Source organism: Eupeodes corollae, chromosome 1 (assembly GCF_945859685.1).
Source record: "Eupeodes corollae chromosome 1, idEupCoro1.1, whole genome shotgun sequence".
NCBI classification, from domain to species: Eukaryota; Metazoa; Arthropoda; class Insecta; order Diptera; family Syrphidae; genus Eupeodes; species Eupeodes corollae.
Window position 1 is genome coordinate 23,740,292 of NC_079147.1, and position 21,537 is coordinate 23,761,828.

Below are 21,537 nucleotides of genomic sequence, written 5' to 3' on the forward strand. Positions count from 1 at the left end.
AAGTTTTCTTTTAGTTTTAGTCCCAAGAGCGGCGCATCTAAGGCAGCTCATGTATGGCTTCTGAAAGGCATATAAAATTGCAAACAAGTGTAGGCATTTGTTCTAATAAGCTTTAAGAAAGTGCATAAAGCAGAAGGCACATACAGGCAAAGCAGCAAAGCACAAACGTCAAAGAAAAACCACACTTAATTAGCTAAGCTTCTTTGAGGCTTACGCCCTTAACATGGTGTTAATAAGAGTACTTTCCTTTGATCGTTTCAGGGTTTTAAGTTACTCCTAAGTTATTTTCTAAGCTCTCTCGAAAGTAGAAATACCATTCCAGTAGGTAGGTAAAGAAGAAAGAACATTTTTCCAATTTTTCCTCAAATCAAAACAAGTTATAGTCGATGGAACCAAAACAATTTATTCTATTGATCGATTCAGTGTTGTAGCTTCAAACGTTAGATACAAAAGTATCTATAATATTTTTTTTTCTTCGTTAGATATTTTGAATAAATTTCTCTGAAATCCATTGAAAAATTGATATTTCGATGGTTGTTGGTGTGTTTATTTTTCGTCTTCATATTGGACTTGGAGAATTATGTATATGAACCTTCCGAACCGACAACCCTCTGCCTTAACCCGCCATATGAACAAAAGAAAAATGTCAATCCGGTCAATTCTAAGAAGATCAAAATTTAAAAAAATAGAAACGATGAAAAAACACGAAAAAAAGTATCTAACCACGCATAAATATTTCAAATGCTCTTTGGGGTTCTGTAATCAGTTTCTAAACCTTTTTTTCTTTCTACACTGAAAAAAAAATCAATTTTCAGCTGAAATGTTAAGAATTTTTGGAGTTTAATGTTCTTTCAAAAAGGAAAAAATTAAGTGTCAAAAATTTGAATGAGAACTTTGGCAATTCTTGTTCATGTCACTCGTGATTTTTTAGTAATTCGTAATTTTTGAATCAAGTATCTTGAATTTTGTTCAGTGTATCTATGACACGGCTTAGAATTAAGAGAAAAAAAAAAAACAATAACCAATAAGAAGAAGAACAAAAAGATAAGACCCCTGGACGGTCAAGAAGAAAAAAAAAAACATATCTACAAGACGAATATAAAAATATTTAATCCAAGTGATTGGTGGTAGGTTAGGTATAAAAGGTGTATAAGAGAGGTATTGATATGTATAGGTACTATGTTATGTGTGGCACAAGACGGATGAAAACAAAAAAAAACCATCACAACAACAACAAAAAATAAGAAACATATTTTTGAGATATTGACCTGAAAAGCTAATTTAATGAGAAATTTATTCATTAGCTTATTTTATATAAGATACAAATAGAGTTTCTAAAGAAATCATTGGAATAATCCTTTAAAAGGAATCAAAATACGTAGGCAGGTAGAATCAGCTAAATATATGTGTGTGTATAAGTTTTTCGGTACCAGTATAGTCTATTTTCTTATTTTTTTTTCAAGTTTTTTTATTTAAGAAAATGAATTGGAATATTCTGATTTATGGGATATCTATAATTTGGAGTGTATCTTAAAGATATTTTCGTTAAGTAGGTAACTGTAGATTGTTTTTTTATTTTTTCTGTTAAGAAGAAGAATTTGTTTATGTTAATTATTCTTTTTGTTAAAAAAAATATACAAAGTTACTAAAATGCGTAGGTTTGTGATAGGTTGAAGAACTATTCTTGAACTTTGTATTTAGTAAAAAGTTAAGACTTATTAGTTATGAAGTCATATCTGTTGTTTTGAATTTTTATATTTTTATTTTGAAATAAATTATAAGTCGATGAATAATGTTTTAATCCATTCATAACTTTTGTTTTCAGTTTAAGAAACAAATCTACAGTTAATTTTATCATCGTCTATTAAGACTGTTGGAATTTTGATTAGAAGCTCTTACATTTCAAGTAAAGGATAAAAATGATTCACTTTTGCTTAAGAACATTTAAGCCCATTCAGTTAAAATTTTACTGCTAAACTTTTGAAAAAAGACAAAAAGACTCTTATTGGGCGCCATTTAAAATGTATTTTGTCAGTTAACTACATAGTAATATAATTTTGAGTTATTCTGGCTTTTTTGTAATTGATTTAGAGGACAGTTCAGTTTGTAAAACAAATTTTTTATTTTTAATAGCTCTTAAGAAAGGACCAGAACTGTTTTGATTGGGCGCCATTTTTTTTTTAACTATTATTATTTGGTGAAAAATTATTGAGGGGCGATTTTCGGTCAAAATATTTACCACATTGTAAAAAAAAAGTATTATATCAAAGAGTTCTATAGAAAAGGGTTTCATTTTAATGAGAGAAGCTTCGATTGGGCGCCATTTAATTGTTTTTGTTTGATTTTTGATGATTAGAAGATTGATAGTCGAGTTTAGTAGAAAATCTAAAACAAAAGTTCCATTTAAAAGAGTTCCTTGGAAAAAGCATTCGTTTTAACAAGAATAGCTTCGATTAGGCGCCATTTAATTGTTTTTGTTTAATTTTTTGCTAATAAGAAGATTGAGAGTCGAGTTCAGTTGAAAATCTTAACAAGATTCTCAAGCAAAAGTTCTATTTCTAAGAGTTCTTTGGAGAGGGCATTCATTTTAACAAGAATAGCTTCGATTGGGCGCCATTTGATTGTTTTTGTTTGATTTTTGGACCCGCTAACATCAAAATGTATGTTACAATTTTATAAAATTCAGTATAATTCAGCTGTTAACTGATGAAATTATTTTTGTGCGAATTCTTAGACAACCGTATTTTGCTTCCTTGGTACATACTTCCGTTGGGCGCCATTTAAGAAAATATATGGATTTCATTGTTTTTGCTGGACTTTTGATTCCGATAAAGCTTCTTATTTACTCAGACCTTAGTAAACTATGACACTTGTTTTACTATTAATTCACACGTCAAAAAACTATTGCAATTGGGCAAAATTTTACTTAAACTGAACATTTGGACTTTTTAATTTCTGTTTTCAAACATGTTTTTGACATCTCGACAAAACAACAACTTTGAAAATTAATAGAATCTAACTTAAGTGAAAATTTGGGCTCCAACACGTAGTTCTTGAAGTTCTGGTAACTTTTATTTAGTGTTTGTAAACAATTCTATTTATGGAGCCAACTTCAAGTTCTAAGAAAACCCACAATAAACAAGATATTTCAACTTCAAAATGTCTATTCATTCTTTTCTTGGTCAAAATTTTGTTTGAAACTTATTTATTTCCGGAATTTGTTCCTAAGCTCGAAATAAAAACAACAAAAACACAGTAGCAAGGTCCAAAATCTCTGTTTAACTCTCCAATTTCTATAGTTATAAAGGTAAGATAGTTATTTTTGTTTGTTCATCCTTAAATCGCCTCACGTTCGGTCTCTTATACGATTTTATTATTTTTGCAGAAAAAAAAAAAACTTATTTCAGCCACAATCACACACTGATGAATTTCGATACCTTCCTACATACCCTGCTATGAGAATGAACAGAAAATAAAAAGAAATAACTCAATCCAACTAAAAAAAAAAAACAAAAATACACCTTCGCCAAAAAACCGAAAGGTATAAAAGAATTAACACAGATCACAAAAGGCGAGCTAATTCGCACTGAAAAATATTCCAAGTTTCAAATAAAAATAAAAAAGAAAAGGTCTACAAACCATCACCCGAATGGAAAAGAAGGCACACCAAAGTCGCATTAGCCATGGGTAACCCCAAAATGAAGGACAATATTCTGTCCACACTTAAAACGTTCGTCGTCGTAGTCCGTCGGTCGTTTCAAAACACAACCAGAGAAAAGATATAGTTTCGTTCTCTTTGACATACATAAAGATACAAAATTTTATTTGATGTTGTTTTTTTTTCTTATTGTTGTGGTTTTTTTTTTTGAAAATTTTAAGCCCAATATTTGGCTTGACCATATAGAAGCACAAAAATGTTTCACAGGTATCTGAAGCTTGGTCCAAAAACACCAAAAACGCAAACCGATGAAGCGACAGTGATGACATTTTTGTGGTTAAGTTTTTTTTTGTTTTTGGATTTTTGAATTGGTATAGGACATCAACAAAAATAAAATTTAAAAATAAATTAAAAAACAACTTTTTTCTTTATAATAATTATTGTTGTGTCCCATCCGTTTCGCGGTTAAAAATTTGCTCCGAAGACATTTCGACATAGTTGAAGCACCAGCCAGCCATCACCATCATCATCATCGTCATCATCGCTCCAGAAATCCAGAAACAGCAACAACATTAGCAATCTAAAAGTTTATAAAACCAGACATTTTGGCAAACGACCGAAATTGATGCAGTCTTTCTTTCTTAGTTAAAGCAATCAAAACGAGGATAACGAGAATCAAATGAAACGTAACCAACAAAAAAAATAAGAAAACACCAAAGGTTTTCAAGGAAGGGGGTAGAGAGGGCTGAGAGCTCTACCAAAAGGGATTATTAAATGACAGATAGTTTTCGTAAGGCTTCGTCTCATTTAAGTCGGGAGTTCTTCTGCTGTGTTATGTCTGACGGGACTTGATCTTAAATTACCCAGTTGCACTGATGGTATTGCAACACAGCAGACTGTATGTCTGCGACGACCAAACACTGACGACAACCTGAAAGACATGAGTTCTGAGAATCCTTATTCATTTGCACCATCATCATCATCGTCAACATCGTCATCATCATCTTGTTGAAAATTAAAGACTTCTTTCTATATGTACGAGGCTTTTTTTAACTCGTGATGTTTGGGGGCTACTTTATATAGACTTTGCGAATTAAAGTCTCTGAATGAAGGCATTGTTTACACATATTGGTCACACGCAATTTCTTTCACTCGTTCTCGCAGGGTTTGATTAATTTCGTTCGGAAATGGAATTCTATTCTGTTCCAATTATTGCAGCATAGGGTGTTTATAAACAATCTTAGAACTTCTGTTAACTGCTTAAGAGAGCAGATAATCGGGACATGAAAGGACTGTAAGTGAAAAAAAATATCCTCCAGGAAGCGCAGATAAAAATATTTCTACCAACATAACTTGAATTCATAAAAAAAAACCTCTATAAATCGCTCTTTTAAGGACCCTTTTGGGCAGGGTTTAATACCTTATTATAGCTGTTGGAATTAATGCCTGCTGCTATGTGTATAAGTAGGTAACGCAATGGTCGTTTTTACTGTAGGTTTTCATGTTTTTAATTAATCGACTGAGACACGCTAAAATCCTACTTCGTTCGTCCATACACACATCCGTATCTATAGCAAGCTTTAGCTACAGAAATCCATCATCGCATCTGAGATTTTGATATACACAGGTGAACATGGTCGTCCGGCGGCGCGGCGTGGTGGTGATTCCTCTTATACCATATAGACATGTCACGTCTCCTTGGACGTCGTGAATAAGGTATAAAGGTACTACATACTCGTAGTCAGCCTCTGCTGGTTTGGTTTTCAACACCCACATAAATTACAAAAACACGAAAATTTCATCCAACTTTTATAAACGGAGAGTCAAAGTGAGTGTCGAAGGAGGTGTGGTAGGGAATAAGGTCTTTTGCTGAGTCGGTAGGTCGGTCGGTTGGTTGGTTTATTTGTTGATGGTTCTTCCTTTATAAAACACTCTTATAGAGAGGTCTTAGAGGGTAAGTTCTTTGGGTTGTTTTTTTAACTTCTACACTTAAATGGTAATGAAATTGCTCGATTAGAAGTAACAGCCACGCCTTCGGTGATCACGCAAATTCTATGTTCTAACCTTTTTTCCTGTGAGTTTATGTTTCTTTTTTTTCTATTTTTGAAATTTTTATAATAATTTTGTATAACGACAGGAGTCTTGACGAGAAGGAGTCATTATTATTTTGTTCTCATTTTGTACTATAAGGTCATAGAAGAAATTTGGAAGTTAAAAAAGGAATGGTCAAAAGGATAATGTATAAGGAGGATCAATTTTCAAGAGGAGGATAAGACTTCGGTCTGGAATTCACATTGCATGATGACTTGTTTTTTTTATGTTCGTGTTTTATTTTTGAAGAACGAATTGAGAAGAAAAAAAAAGAAATTTTGAAATCCTAATTGATGGGGTGGCAACAAATTCATCACTGCTTTTATAATGATTTATAGCACGAAGAAGGTTGAATATTTTAGTGGATGTGTACATAAAATATGGTTTATAGAATCTTTTATAGGACGTTAAGCCCACATTATGGAATTTGACTTTTATTTTCAGTTTTTTTTTATCACAGAAACGCAGAACTAGAACTGTTTTGAAATGTGCAAAAGTTCAGTCAAATGGATGAGTGGCGAAATTTTAAAATAGAAATAGGAAGATGAAGACCCGAAATCGAGGCAAAAATAGACGGGCTTACGTCGAGAAGAGTGCTCCCACGCTTTGGGCATAAAAAAAAACAAAAACAAACTTAAACGTGTAAAAATCCTTGTACTTCAAATTGATGTGGTATTCAAAAAGGTATAAATACCACATCAATTTGAAGTACAGCCGTCTTTGAAGTTCCACTTTTATTCAAAATTTTGAACGGAAAGAAAACTGTTTTTTTGACATGAAACCTTTTCTTCGAAGCATTGAAGTTCCTAAATAGAACCTGGAAGGACGTTTTCTTTGAAAAACCATCATCGAACCAAAGGAGTGCCACCCAACAAATAACTTGACAAATGTTAAATTCCCAAATGAAAGCTCAAAAAAGGTTTAAAAATACAATTCCTATTAAAAAACAAAATACCCTAGAAATGGTATCATGGAATCAAGAAAATAAAAAAACATTTGTGATCCTTAAGAATAGGTAACTACTAACACTCTGATTTCACTGCTAAAAACATCTTTTAACGTGTATTTAAAGTTCATACCACTTAATTAAAAAGTAAATTAAGCAATTTTCTTTTAAAAAAGGACGATAACCAAAATAAATAAAACTGAAAATCACTAAAAAATCAAAACTTAATTGTCATTAAAATCCTTGATTATTTCTTTTTCAAGTCATTCTAAAACTAAAGTCACTCCATTATACGTTTATGTCCATTCTATTTGCCATATCCACAAACTATAAACAAACTCATCGTCAAAGCAATCAAATCAAAATCTCTCTCCATGATTCCCAATCAAAATATAAAAATATCCTGCGTAGAGATATAAAAATTCCTTTCAAATGACGTATCCATTTCCAATTAGGCTCACTTTTATACATAACATTCGTACACTCTTATGGTTCATTGCTGTATCCATATCCTCCTTTCCTGTGATATCAAATCACCACAAAATGAGCCCCCACAATATAAACATATCTATGCATGTACATAGATAGATATATAGTGTGATATGTTCAATATGATGATGGTGAGAAGCGTGGCCAGGATTAAAATCATTATCTCCCATAGCGAGAACCAAGCCCCACAAAAGTACTTCGCAAGCAGCATTCCAGGCTTTATGACGCCAATAATGATGTTGAGAATGACTACGACGACCACGACGAAGAACGATGATGATTTTGTTGTTGCTTAGGATCAAATTGCAACCCAGACAGAAACACACACTAAACTAATGGCACCCACTCAATATAAACCAACCATCATCAGGGTGGACACAAAAATGAAAGAAAACCCAAAAAAAAAGAAAAAAATAATCAACAGTCAATTTTGATCCTTCTCATATACAGAATATAACATAGGTGCCCATTAGCCATCATCAGTGATATCCTCCTCCTCTGTCTGCCTGAGACTGCATTTTGTCATCAAATTGTGAATTTTTTTTGCTGCTGCTGCTACTTTCCTGAAATTGTGGAAGTAATGTCTTCATTAATCGAAAAATGTCCAGACAAAAATCGATTTACGAACTTTTATATTCGTACTATGAGATTCTCAATGAATGAATTTGACGCACACGCCAAATACAATTTTTTTTGTTGGGCTTATTTTTGAAAAAGGAGTCGTGTTCGAGAATATATAAAGTTGTAATTTGAGAAGTACCTCTATTTAACAGAAATGAGAAAAAATTTCGGCGGCACAGCGAGAGGGTGAGAAATTTGGTCCTTCAAACAAAACTCTTGAAATTTGATGCAAGATGGAATCAATTGCAGGATTACGTGTAAGATGGCATCACACACGACTTGAACACACACACATACACATTATAGGTCTGTCAAGGGAAATATGATGGATTTGATGTGTCAATTTGTTTAATGGGGCGAACTCAACAAAAAATATCTACATAAATACATAATTTTATCGATTGCGGGAATAAGGGTGACATTTCGGTGTTTTGAATTTAGATTTCAGAAGTGGGATACCACATTTTCATATTTTGGATCATTTTAAGTCGAATCACACAATTGTATCGTAAATATACCACTTATTTCTCTTTTTTTGGAATTATAAATAAATTCATGCACCTAGGCGTATACGTACTTTTTTTTAAATTTATTTTGTTGCACTTTTCATATGTTTCTTAATTTTTGTGGACATAATTTGTTGATAGGATTTATGTCTGGTTTTGTATTTTGAACATTGATTTAGATACAAAATGTCAAGGAATCAAAGTAATTCAGTTTCTTAATCACCTCTGTCACGAATTCCATCACAACGAAACCTTTTAAGAATTCCAAAAAAAAATCGATCACGAAAACCGCTCGTAATGTAAAAATGGATGTATTTTTAAACTACGACCGTTTTTGGTAATAGATTTATCCGGAATTCATAAAAGTATAACTTATTTCATTCTTTTAGAAATATAAATTAATTCGTACACTCAGGCGTATACGTACTTTTTTAATTTATTTTTTGTGCTTTTTGCATTTGTTACTCAATTTTTGCGGGAATCATTTCGTGTTAGGATTTATGTCTGGTTTTGTTTTTTGAACATTGATCTAGATAAAAAATGTCAAGGAATCAAAGTAATTCAGTTTCTTATCCAGCTCTTTCACGAATTCCATCGCAATCGGAAACTTTTACAAATTCCGAAAAAAAAACTATCGCGAAATCCGTCCGTAATGCAAAACTGCATGAATTTTTAAACTACGATCGTTTTTGGTAATAGCTTATTTCGGAATTCGTAAAAGTTACATCGTATTTAACTTATTTCATGCTTTAAGAAACATAAATTAATTCGTAAACTGAGGCGTATACGTACTTTTTTAAATTTGTTTGTCCTTTTTGTATTTGTTACTCAATTTTTGAAGGCATCATTTCGTGTGAGGATTTATGTCAGGTTTTGTTTTTTAAACATCGATTAAGATACTAAATGTCAAGGATTCAAAGTTATTGAGTTCTTTTGGGGTACAGAGAACACACAAACGCAAATGTTGTACGTTAAAACTTACACATTTTTGGTTTGATGCAATATACAACTCTTAAATATAAAAAATAATAACTATGGAGTTAAAAAAGAAGATAATATGCATGGCTGTCGATAAAAATAGCATTAAAGACAATTTAAAAAAATATCTATCAGAGAAGTAGTAGCGGATTACAGTAAACGCCACGATTCAAGTTTGCACAGCATTCTAAGACTATATTACGATGTATCCTTAATTTTGGTGACCATTTTAAGAAGAAATATAAATAAATCTTATCTAATTTTCTTAAATAAATTCCTAATTAATTAAATAAAATTCACTTGATAAAAGAATCATAAATAACGAGCAATTGTAGATACATAATTCTTAAAATACCTAATTTTCTTAATAATAAATAAATAATATTTTTTTAAGTTTTTGATCTGTTTTTAAAATTTACATTTTTTGTTTTTATATCAGTGTACAAAAATCTATTCTCTCGAAACACTTGCAGTACTGAATTTTTCAACGTAGGCCAGATGAGTCCCCAGAATTATCACGACGAAGAAATCCACAGAAGACTTAAGTAGTCCATCGAATGCATCATGCTCTTGGTCCTTGAGCGTGCTCTTCCAGAAACACAAGCCAGTTCCATCTCCGACAACAATAAGAATATCCACTTTTTCGTCCGCAATAAGAAGTCAGTTGTTTTTTTTAATTATTTTATAACAACAAAACATTTATTTTCACTTTTTTCATATCCTCAATAATAATAATTTGTGTTTTTTTTTAGTTTGCATTTTCCATAAGATTCTTGTCATTTTTTTTTTAATTTAATACTTTGTTTTTTTTTATTTATATAGTAATAAAAATTTGCGTTTAAAATTTACTTCTCTTGCGTTTTTGCTAGCCCATTCCTAGTTTAATTCCTTATTTACTTTTTTTGTTTGTTTGTATTTATAGTTTTTTTGTTTTTGCTTGTTTTTTTTTATTAAATAATATTCTTATTTATTATCAAATAAGTTATTGTTTTTACCACATTTTCATTTCGGTATAGGTATACATTTTGTTTTTCTTTTTTTTTTGTTAAATTTATTTTTAAAGTTTAGTTAGAATTTATATATATATATATAGATATATATATGTATTAAAAAGTGAAGGAAGTTTGGTTTTTGGAAAAAACAAAAAAATATTTTTACTTTTACTTTACTTTATTTTACTTTTTTTTTGTTTAACTATATCCTAAACTTTAGTACTTATTTCGTTATCAAATAATCAAAAATATATTTATATTTATGTATTGTATATATATATATATATTTTATTTATATACTACTATTTAGTAATTTTATTTGTTAGTATACATTATTTACTGTTTTATTTTACGTATATCAGTTTTAGGAATTTTAAGAAAAAATGCGAAAAAAATAATAACGCGATGAAGAAACTAAAAAAAAAAAAAAAAACTAACAACGCAGCTGCTGAGATGAAGTGCATTTTTTTTTTTATTAAGGAAATAAAAATAAATGGGCTTGGCTTTCATAAAACAAAGCATCAACAACTTACAAAAATTGTAAGAAATAAAAAAAAAAAATAAAAAAAAATAGAAATAAAAACAGATGAATTTTTGTTTTAAATATATTAATTAATTTTATTTTGCTAAAAAATAAAAAAAAATGCTAAGTAATAATAATAATTTTTTGTGGTTTATTACAATTTTGCTAGTATCTAATATTATATTTTTTGTTTGTTTATATATCACTTAAAACATATTACGTATATTTGATATTGTTTTTTTTTTTTTAATTTTCGTATTTTTTTTTTATAATTATCCACAACATAACATAACAAAACAAGAAAAAAAATGAATAACTAAGCATAGCTTTTTTACGTATATAAATTTGATTTTTCATTTTTTTTTTTAATTTTAAAACAAAAAATTGGCCTGTTTGTATATATAAAAAAAGAATATAACATACAAAAGAAAACTTTTTTTAAGTGCATATAAAATATTTTTTTTTTTTTTTTTTTTTTTTGAATGCAGAAAATCACAATTTTTAATTGAAATTTAAGCACATTTATTTTTGTTTCAATATAAGTTATATGCTTGCACAACAACTGCATTTCGAAAACAAAAACAAAGAAAGGAAGATATCGGGTGTTTTTATAAAAAAAAATAAAAAAAATGCCCATATAGCTTTACAAATTGAAGCGTTCAATTTTTGTGTTTTTGTTTTTGTTTTTTTTTTTTTTTATTAAGGAATAGTTAGATTTGTAGATTAAGTACGTTTTTGTTTTTTTTTTTTTTAATTTAAATTTAGTACTTTTAAAGAGGATACTATAAAAACCAACCCACTCTCGAACAAAGTATTTGAACAAGAGCATTAAAATTAAAAATATTTTTTAATGTTAAGAATAACTTTTTAAATCCCTCCAAGATTGTATTTTTTGTTTTTTTTTTTGTTTGTTTAATCGTATATCCTTGATGTTTGTTTTTTTGTTTTTTAATAATGTTTCATGTGATCGTATACTTTCATTTGAACTTAAGTTTATTTATATTTTTTACGTATTTTTTGTTGTAAGAAAAAGTTTGGCAAGACTTTCTGATATCTTGATATCTTTTTTTAAGAGAAATTTTTGAAAATATTTTCCAAATATTAGAGAAAAAGATATAGAGTAGTTCTAATTTTAATTAAATTAAAAAAATAAAAATAAAATAAAATGAGGACGAAATAAATTTGTAATCGTATACTTTTTTCATGTATTATAATAATTTTTTGTTTGTTTTTTTTTTTTTTGTTTCCTATGTGCAATAATTAAAATTTAAATAAAAATGTTAAATAAAAAAAATAACACGAGAACCGAAAAAAAAATATTTTATTTTGTTATTTTTTTTTTTTAATTTCCCTAAGAACTAGATTAAGTTTAACGAATATTATTTGCATCTTATTAAATATTGTTTTTATCTTGTAAAGTTTATATATATATATTTTTTTATGTATTTTAGGTCATCAGTCATTAAAAAATTACGTATATCGTTTTGGATCCTTAATGCTTTTAAAAATAAGGATAAAGAGGTAAAATAGATTTTTGTTTCGTTTCGTTTTTTTGTTTTTAACTATCCACATGCCCGATTATGCGTCTATACATGTGGTCTGGAAACCTCATGCACGCATAATTTCACAGCTCACAGTCATTGTAGTTTCAAAGTAAAAAAAAAAAACTGGTAATATTGTTAAGGATTTCGCTGTAAACTTGGTATTTTGTTTGTTTTGTAGTATTTTTGATTTTTTGTTTTTGAAAAAGCCATTTACAAATGTCGAAAGCGTAGGTTAAGATATTTTGGGTGATTTTTCCTATTTTACGGGACATTTGTGAATGTTATGCATTCTGAAAAGGATTTTTTTTACAAGAAAAATGGAATAATTGTAAATTTATTTTTTACAATAGAATTACTAATAAATCAAAATCAAATGTTTATTCCTACAGAAAAATAAAAAGACACTACAGACAGCTGCAAAAACAAAAAAAAGTGAACTCAAGACATGGCAGACAGTCAATTAAACTGTGTATGGATTTGGCAGGACTAAAGCTTTACATCATGTTTTGTATTTTGAAAATATATGATTTTTTAAATCAATAGTCCCAAGAAACAAAAAATTTAAATAAGTTTGTTTAAAAAACAAATAAGAAAGAGATATTAATATTTATATATTGTGTTTTTTTTTAAATACATATATTTACATGCAAATAATTAAAACAGAAATTAAAAAACACTTCTTTTTTTTGAAGAAAAAATTCCGAAGAAAAATGAAAAATATAAACAAAAGTGTTTAAATAAAATTTTACCAAGTTTAATTTTAAGTGCAAGTAAAATTTGGGAAGCATGAATGCCACACAACCTCCTCTCTACTGAACACAAAATCAATTAATAAAATTTATTATTTTTCTTTTATTTATTTTTTTTTTGTTGTTTGGTTAAAATGTAAGTAAGAAAGTGTTTTTTAATTTCTATTTTATTTAATTGTAAAAATTATAAGAAACATTTTTTTTAAAAAAATTATTGGCGAGCTATATGGGCCTCTTGCAAAAACGAAGTTTTTTTTCATATTTAAATATTTTTTTTTTGTTTTGTTTTTTGAATCTTAGATTTTTTAAATCATTTTTTACTTTAATTGTAATTCTTAGGATTTAAGTTGGTTTTAATTTATTTATACAAATTTGTTACTATTTTCATTGTGTGTTTTGTTTTTTTAAGAATTTTTGTACAATTTATTTTTAAAAGAGAAAAAAAAAATAAACAAATAAAAACAAAATATTTCTTTTAAAAAAATTTTGTCTTACATTTACTTAATAAAAAAAATTGGAACTAAATGTTCGGCTTTTTTTTTCTTAGTTTGGCATTGCTTCACGTATAGGCAATAAAAAGTTAAAAAAAAAAAACATTAATTTATGCCGTGTATAATTACCCGGATTATAATAATTATTTTTTTTTTGTTAAATTGGGACAACAACATCCACCAGATTTTTTTTATAAACAAAAAAAATTCTTTTTCGTAAAATTTTTGGTATCCAATTTTTTGGCGTGCCGTAGAGTTGTGTGCGTTTTTTTAAATTTTTTTCACTTTTTGTTGGTCTATACGTGTGACAATATTTGTAATTTTTTTTAAACTTTTTGTTGTGGTGTCAAATTTCACATAATTGTTTTTTTTTTTTTAATATAATTTAAGTTTTTTTGTATTTTTTTAATTATTTTTTTTTTTATTTAATCCCAGGGCATTGTGAGCACCCGCTTCGTTTTTGCAAGAAGGTCGTTATCGTACTACGAACATGGGTGCACCACCGCATTGTAGCTCGCCAATATAGGACCATGTGCTCCCGCGAAGGGGGTACTCACAACGTCTGGTGTACTAGCTCCATCGGTGTGCGATGTTGAATCGGCATTACTTCTTCCTTCACCATTAGCTGAACCTAATTCTGGTGGTTTGGTGGTGTCCCGTTCGTCAATCACTAAATCTATTGGCATTTTACCCTTTAAACATGATATATACCGATGACAGAAATTATCGCATAATTCATGTACCTGTAATGGTAAAGAAGAAAAGAACGTTTGTTCGTATTGGTATTTCGTAGGTAGGTGTTTTTTTTTGCGATTTTTTAGGGTTTTTGTTAAATTTTTATATTGGGTAAAATGCTATTATTTTTTTATAGAAAAATTTAATAATATAATAAAAAATCAATATAATTTATTCACACAAGGCTTAATTTTTAATATTTGAAAAATAAGACTGCATAAAAACGTTTGTCCCAAAACATATGAATGTTTTCCAATCGTGGTAAGTTTTTTTTTACTTTTTTTTTTGTAAATGAAATAATTTGTTCCTAAAACATCAATCAAGACTGTCCCAATGTTATAATTTATGTCCCAAAGCCTCCCTTGCTACTAAGTCTTTTTCTGTTTATGTATAATATTTAAGTAAAATATTGATTAAGATTGTCCCAAAACTTATTTCACTACTAAATCAAAAAGATATGATTTTTAAAGTACTAAATGGCATTTTTTATGACCTTTTAATATTAGGGAAAGATTTTTTACATGTCCCAACATCTGTCCCAAAATGTAAACACATTTTTTTTAGTATATTAAGAGTTTTGATATCATACTAAGACTTATTCCAAATTCCTATACAAGTAATTTGAATTTTCTTACTGTCAAATATGTGTCCCAAACTTAACTTCTGGCATCGTTTCAACAACATAATATCATATTTAAGCATTTAAATAAAGGATCGCTTTAAAAATGACTGTCCCCAAAACATTTAAGGACAATTTATCTAAAATGTTGATAACGAAACATTCGGTCTTTTAAGGAATTTTACAAATAAACACTTATAAATTCCTGTCCCAAATTACTCCTGCAACATTCTACGCATACATCTTCTATCAGATTGAGTATAAGTAGTCTATTTTGAAATCATAAAGCCTATGAAATTCTTAGCATTTTCTAAATTGAGCTTCCTTCTTGTAAACCCCTTCCCCCCCGCAAAAATTATAGCGCTTAACTAGCCTATACAATTTTACAACAACTTTGACTCTTGTCCCGCAGACAAAACACACACGTGAAATAAAAACGCATAACAAAAACTTATAAACAAAAAAACGACGACGCTGAATTACATATCAATCTGCGTACGTTATTAGTTCGTATCGTATGTTATGCGAATAATAAAATTGATTCGTTCGCATGTAGTCTGTCAACGAAAAACTTTCAAGCCCTGCGTTTTCTGTCTGCATTGTTTTCTCTTTTATTTTATTTTTGTCTGCACTTTAAAGGCAGGCAATAATAATTGCTCTGAAATAAACTTGTAACCATTTAACACAGCATTTCCATTGCCGCGATATATATAAAGTATGGTGCTAGTGCGTTGCAGCAACAACAACAACGACGTCAAAGTCGATGGCAACGTCGATGGCGGTGCTGGTGCTGGTGGTGGCGGCGGCGTCGGCGCACCAGTCGTCAAGTGAAGTGAATAATATCACGATATTTATTATAATGTCACATCTTCGTCGCGCATTCAAGTAAGAGATGGAAAATTTTTATGACATATTCGCAACATAAACCCTCATCCCTCTCAAAACAGCATACCACATGCCACTCTTTTTTTATTTTTAATTTTTAATTTTTTTTTTTTTCATCTGGAGGATGGTGCAGTGCATTGCTGCTGCGCTGCGTTGCGATGGGTTATATGCGCCTCTTGTAAGAGTTCCTGCTCTGCTACATCAATATTTTTACGCGCCGAGCTCGCTCAAACGACCAAAAACCGCATTTGGTAAAAAGATACAGATATAAAAATACAATCACGCGAATATTGAAAACGAGAAGTGGTTCAGTTCAGTTCAGATTCAGTTCGGGTGTCTGTGTCGTCTGACTTTGTCGTAGTCGTGGTCCTGGTCGTCGACAACGACGTTCGTCGTCATCATCATCCTAAGGAGAAACACAAAAACGGGCCAACTCCACTTTATACACAAATGGAAAATAAAAAATAAAAATGAAAATGCAAAACAATTTCGCATCTTTTTCAATGCGCGGCTAGAGGACGAATCGGTCCCAAAAAAAAAATTCTCAATCTCTCTCTTCCTTATAACACACTGTGGCGACACAATGCCACAACTTCCAGGCCTCAAGAATAAATCGTACAAATTTCTATACCCAATCTCGGGGATATCTCGCTTTTAGTGTGTATGAAGCGAGTGTATAGTATTTTAGTCGTGGTCATTGAAGTTGGTCTCCTTCGTCGTCGTCGCGTCGCGTCGGCCGCTGCTGCTGCAACTGGGGCTAAGACTGGTTGGTTCATATGGTTTGGGTCTGTTTGGTCAGTCACCAGGTCCGCCGCGAGATCCCAAAACAAAAATACGCTTAAAAACCAACAACATGTGTCTCTCTTGCGATGACGAAGTGGAGCGGTGTAGAGTGAAGTTCGTCGCATTCGATTAACTCCATAACAATGAGATGGATTTTTTCCAGTAAAACGGGTTCTCTTTTGTTAACTGTTTTTGCCTCAGCTCTTTTTTTTTTTTTTTTTTTTTTGATTTTTTGGTGCTGTAACGTGGTTTTGATGGAGAACAAGTTTCTTTTTTTGTATAAAGTCTCTCAAATGCTTCTGGCTAAAATCCTAGGTGTGTTTTTTTTTTCAAACTGTGAAATAAATAATATTTGTCTACCTTGACTCTGGCTGGAAGAAAGGAAGGAAATTCCAGGCCATACCACGTGATCATTCGCCATTTGTGTCATGAGAGAGTGTTAACAAAAAAAAAAAACGAAAATCCACTTTTATTTTATGGCAGAAAATGTGAAACATTCTCACCCAAAAATGAATCCTTGTCGGTTTCTGATGCTGGACCACGACTCTAAAAAACACGACTACGGTCGCGTCCGGCGGCGATGAGACACTCTATAAGCCCACTCAGGAAAAAAAAAAACATCCACGAAAAAAAGCTCATATCTATATACATAAATAAAATTCTCGAATGCTCTTAGTGCAGTGTGACCAGATCTTATCGCATCCCACGACAGGTTTGGTTTGTCATTTGTCACTCACAGAACCAAGGAGATACATGTTTCTGCTTTTGTTGTTTTTGAAAAGAGGATTTTTTTTTTGTTCTTATTTATTTATTTTATTTTTCTTATTTTTATATTTGCATGAACAACGACTCGACGTCAGTGGAGTCAGTCGGTTTTGTGTATACGAGTATAATCCGCTGCAGACTGCAAAAGTGACTTCGACTTCAACTTAATGCCAGGTGAACATTTTTCTCTCAACCAAATGCATTAAGATATCGCTGGATAACATTTCGCGAGAAACCATCGTAATGACAATAATAATAAAGCTATAATCAGCAATTCTTTGGCTGTAAGATACATAGATACAAAACAAGAGTAGAAATGTATCTTGAACTTTAAAAGAACCAAGAAACTACAAAAAAAAAAAAAAAACTACAACAGAAACAGAAACAGAAACAAATCCAAAGAAGTATTTAAATGCAAATGTATCTATAAATGATGTATCTTTTATAAAACAAAAGTTAACGATGAATTAAGTTGAAATGGAAAAACCCTCTACAACCGGAGAGATTCCAGGGAATGTTGTTGATGTTTTTTTTATTTGTTTTTAGAAAAATGTCGTACAACAAGTTTAAAAAAAATAAGAGAAGTATAGGAAAATTGAACTAAACCACAATTAATTCATCCGGCAAAAGAAAATCAAGTTGTTGTGTCGTCAATATACAAACATAAAGATACTCGTACTTTCTGCCTAGAATTTTACATTTATTTTGCTATTTTACACAAATAAGGTGGAAAATCTAAAAAAAAAAAAATAAGTTAAAACAAATTTGCATTTTGTGTGTGTGCTGATGTGCATCCTGCATCATCTCGATTATATAGGTAGCTTCAAAACATAGATATACATGTTTTAATGCAAATTTGTCGCTAGAGAGATGGCTGACCGCGAACACCCGCCGGCTGCCTCCAGTCGAGCTGTTGCTACCACACCAGAATATAGATACAAGCAATGCAACAAACCGCCACCGGTGGTGCTGGTGACTCTAGTCTGGTCAAACGCGACCTTCCTCTCTCGGTAGAGGTTTGTATATAGATACAAAAGTGCATTATAATGTTTTGTATAAATTTAATTTTTGTTACCTTTGGCAGCCCCCGATGATCTGAGATCGATTGAGACACTAAAAAACTATATGAATGAAAAATGCATGGGAATTATAATAATAATATGCATTTTAAAGGAGACATTTGTGTTTTATAGTGGACTTTATGATGAGATTGAAAGATTTGCTGTTTTTATTAAAAGAGTCAATATAGACGGAGTGCACCTGTTGAATTTTAAAGTTTTGTTTAGAGGGGATGGACATTTGGGTCAATGTTTAAAAAAATACAGATGAAAAGGTTAAAAGGAATTTAACTTCGAAGTTGACTCTCACTTTTTTTAAAAGAAAAATTTACCGAATTTAAAAAATAAACGTTGAAACCTTTTTACTAAATGTCAAAACCTTTCCAAAACACTCCTTTCAGAGTTGAAGCAGTGAAGACAAATTTAATATTGATGCCGGTCACGAATTAGTACAATTAGAGTAACTTTGACCCATCAAGGAAATGCATCTTTATCTCAAAGAAGCTTTGTGAGGTTTTTATAGAATTTTTTGAACCTTAACATTCTAAAAACTAGATTAAGACAACTTTAAATGGAGATACGTAAGGATTTTTAATTTGAATATTATTTTAAAATCGTAACTTCAAATGCATAAAAAAATATGCATGCATCGAAAAAAATATGCATGCATATAAAAAAATATGCATGCATCGAAAAAAAAATATGCATGCATCAAAAAAAATTCAAAGCACATTCACTCTACAATTAATTTCTTTCACATGTGCGGTGATGGTGAGTGGACTCCTTTTATTGTGTGTTCTATATATTATCAGGACTGCATTCAGTTGCAAAACAAAAATAAGTCGCTTCTACTGCAAAAATGAAATAAAAATCATCAAAACAAAGCTGCTTTTGCTTCGGCTTCAGCTTCTGCACCACCAGAAGTAGCACATACATACCCTATACACATATATACCTAAGTGAAGGCATCAGCATTCACTCTTCTTATCGCATTTGTTTATCTCAATGTTTAGGTTTTCAGAGCCAAATATGTGTGTCTGTTTTGTGCCTATATATAAAGTCGGCTATATCCTGAATGTAAGGTAGGTATGTCGGTACTCCCGGGGTATTTTTTTATATGAAAAAAAAAGGAGGATATCTGCATTTTGTGCGCCCAGAAGAATTTTAAGCTGCTGGACTCTGAATTTTGTGTTCTCCTTCTGCATTCACCTAACCCATACGAGTTTCCTAATGGTTTTAGGTCGGTTTAAAAAAAAAAAAAAGAAATAGCAACAACTGATCATCATGGCCACAACCATGATGATGATGGTGCTCTGTTTTGGCCATTTTTGTATATTTTTATAAAGGCTCACCCTATAACAATTTTTACTCCACAACACTCATTTGCATGTCATTTAACGCAACGCAACACACACTAAGCCTCAAGCAGCGCAGATTAAAAAACAAAACAACATCAAACAAAACAAAAAAAAATAGTATAGGTACAAGTATCCCCACTGATGGCATCGCACACCTTTCGCGGCTGAAACGATGCAGCGAAAACGATTTTGTAGGCAGATACTTTGGTGCGCGCCCAAAACCTGCTCTCGCACTTCCATACAAATTAAATTAACATAGAGTTCATTGTCTGTCTGCAGTCTGTTCTTTAACAACAACAAAAAATTAAAAAAAAAAGAGGTTTAAGTTCCGGAACCCTGTAATTTAAATAATTCCTCTCTCTCTCGCTCGCCAAACAGATCGTCGTCGAGTCGAGTCGAATCGCGTCGCTTCAGAAAAATGCTTACAAAATGGTTTCTGTATTTAGCTCTGACTTGACTATGGCTATGACTTCGGCTTTAGCTTTGCATTTTCCATTCATTTGTTTGTAACATTAAATTGGTTTATCTATTCCCTGACCGAAAACCTTAAAACTATATAAAAACTCCTATCAAAGATGACAATCGCGCAAGTTGGAAAAAAGTACGTGTGCAGTCAGCCAGGTTGATTTTGCCATCTCTCATCCAAACAGCACCCGGTAGTCTCAAAGAAGTTGGTAGGTATAGTAGAGAAACAAGGCCTTGGGTATTATAAAAAAATAGGTACAACTACAGTAAGCTTTGAGCTGAATTTCTGCTACCATTTGTTGCTTATTTTCTATACAAATGCTACTTCTGACTTTGCTACAGTAAAATGTTGCAGGCTTTTTATCTGTTATGTTGTTGTATTTTTATTCGCACAGGTCGAGATCATCTCGTTGCTGTGACTGTGTTGTGTGTTTGCTGTAGTGTTCCCAAAGTTAAAGAGACTGAGGTACGAGATCAGATTAGCAACTATCATCATCATCATAGTCGTCTTCGTCGTCATCGTCTTCATCGTCGTCGAGCCGGCCGCCGCACCGTTTTCATCGTCGTCGTCAGGTGTGTGTAGTTAGAAGCTGCTGATCCTGCCGACGAACGGAGTGTAACCATTGAGTTTTCTTAACTAAGTTGGCAAGAGAAATTTGTGGAAAGATTTCAAGCTAGATAGCACTCAAAGATACAGTATACTCGTACGCATCTATTATATAGAGACTACCATATATACACATTGACACGAGATGCCTAAGGCTTTGAATATCTTAACATTTTTTTTTTATTTTTGTAACGATCATTTAAAAGCTGCAAGTGTGTTTTGTGTGTTGAAAGATAATTATCTTTTGAAGTTTTCTGCCTATATATGTAATGATTCATACAAATTTTCAATGTCACTATCAACATTTAGGTCTATTAAGAAAAAGATGCTCATGCTGATTTCGTGTTTGAAATAAATTTAAAAGAAAAAAAAAAACAACACAAACAAAAATAAAATACTGTTATAATAGTGATGTCTAGATATTATGAGATGATAGTATCTTTGGTAAACATGTTTGACTTTTGCATTGGATGCCAAATAAGATGCCACAATAATTTGTTAAAGTCAAAAGATCTCCATAGATAAGGCATTCCGATCTTCAGAGATACTGAATTGCAGTGTATTTAAATAATGAAGTGAAAATGGCGCCCAACGTGAGTACTTTTTTTTTATTTTACAGGAGAAAACTACTGCTGTGATAATTTTTTCGATTTTTTTTAACTACGCATCAAAGT

At 30.8% G+C, this 21,537-nt stretch overlaps 1 protein-coding gene across 2 annotated transcripts in view; it reads right to left on the reverse strand.

Moving 5' to 3' along the window:
* The window catches only part of LOC129953776 (homeobox protein homothorax), a 332,104-nt gene that overhangs the window by 251,694 nt on the left and 58,873 nt on the right, over window positions 1-21,537 (reverse strand). The window contains exon 6 of one of the 2 annotated variants that reach the window (XM_056067233.1): window positions 14,146-14,331. In XM_056067233.1, the coding sequence (XP_055923208.1) occupies window positions 14,146-14,331 (186 nt within the window). Of the gene's footprint in view, window positions 1-13,731; window positions 14,332-21,537 lie in introns of those variants that run through there. The other variant, XM_056067234.1, reaches the window with a different exon arrangement.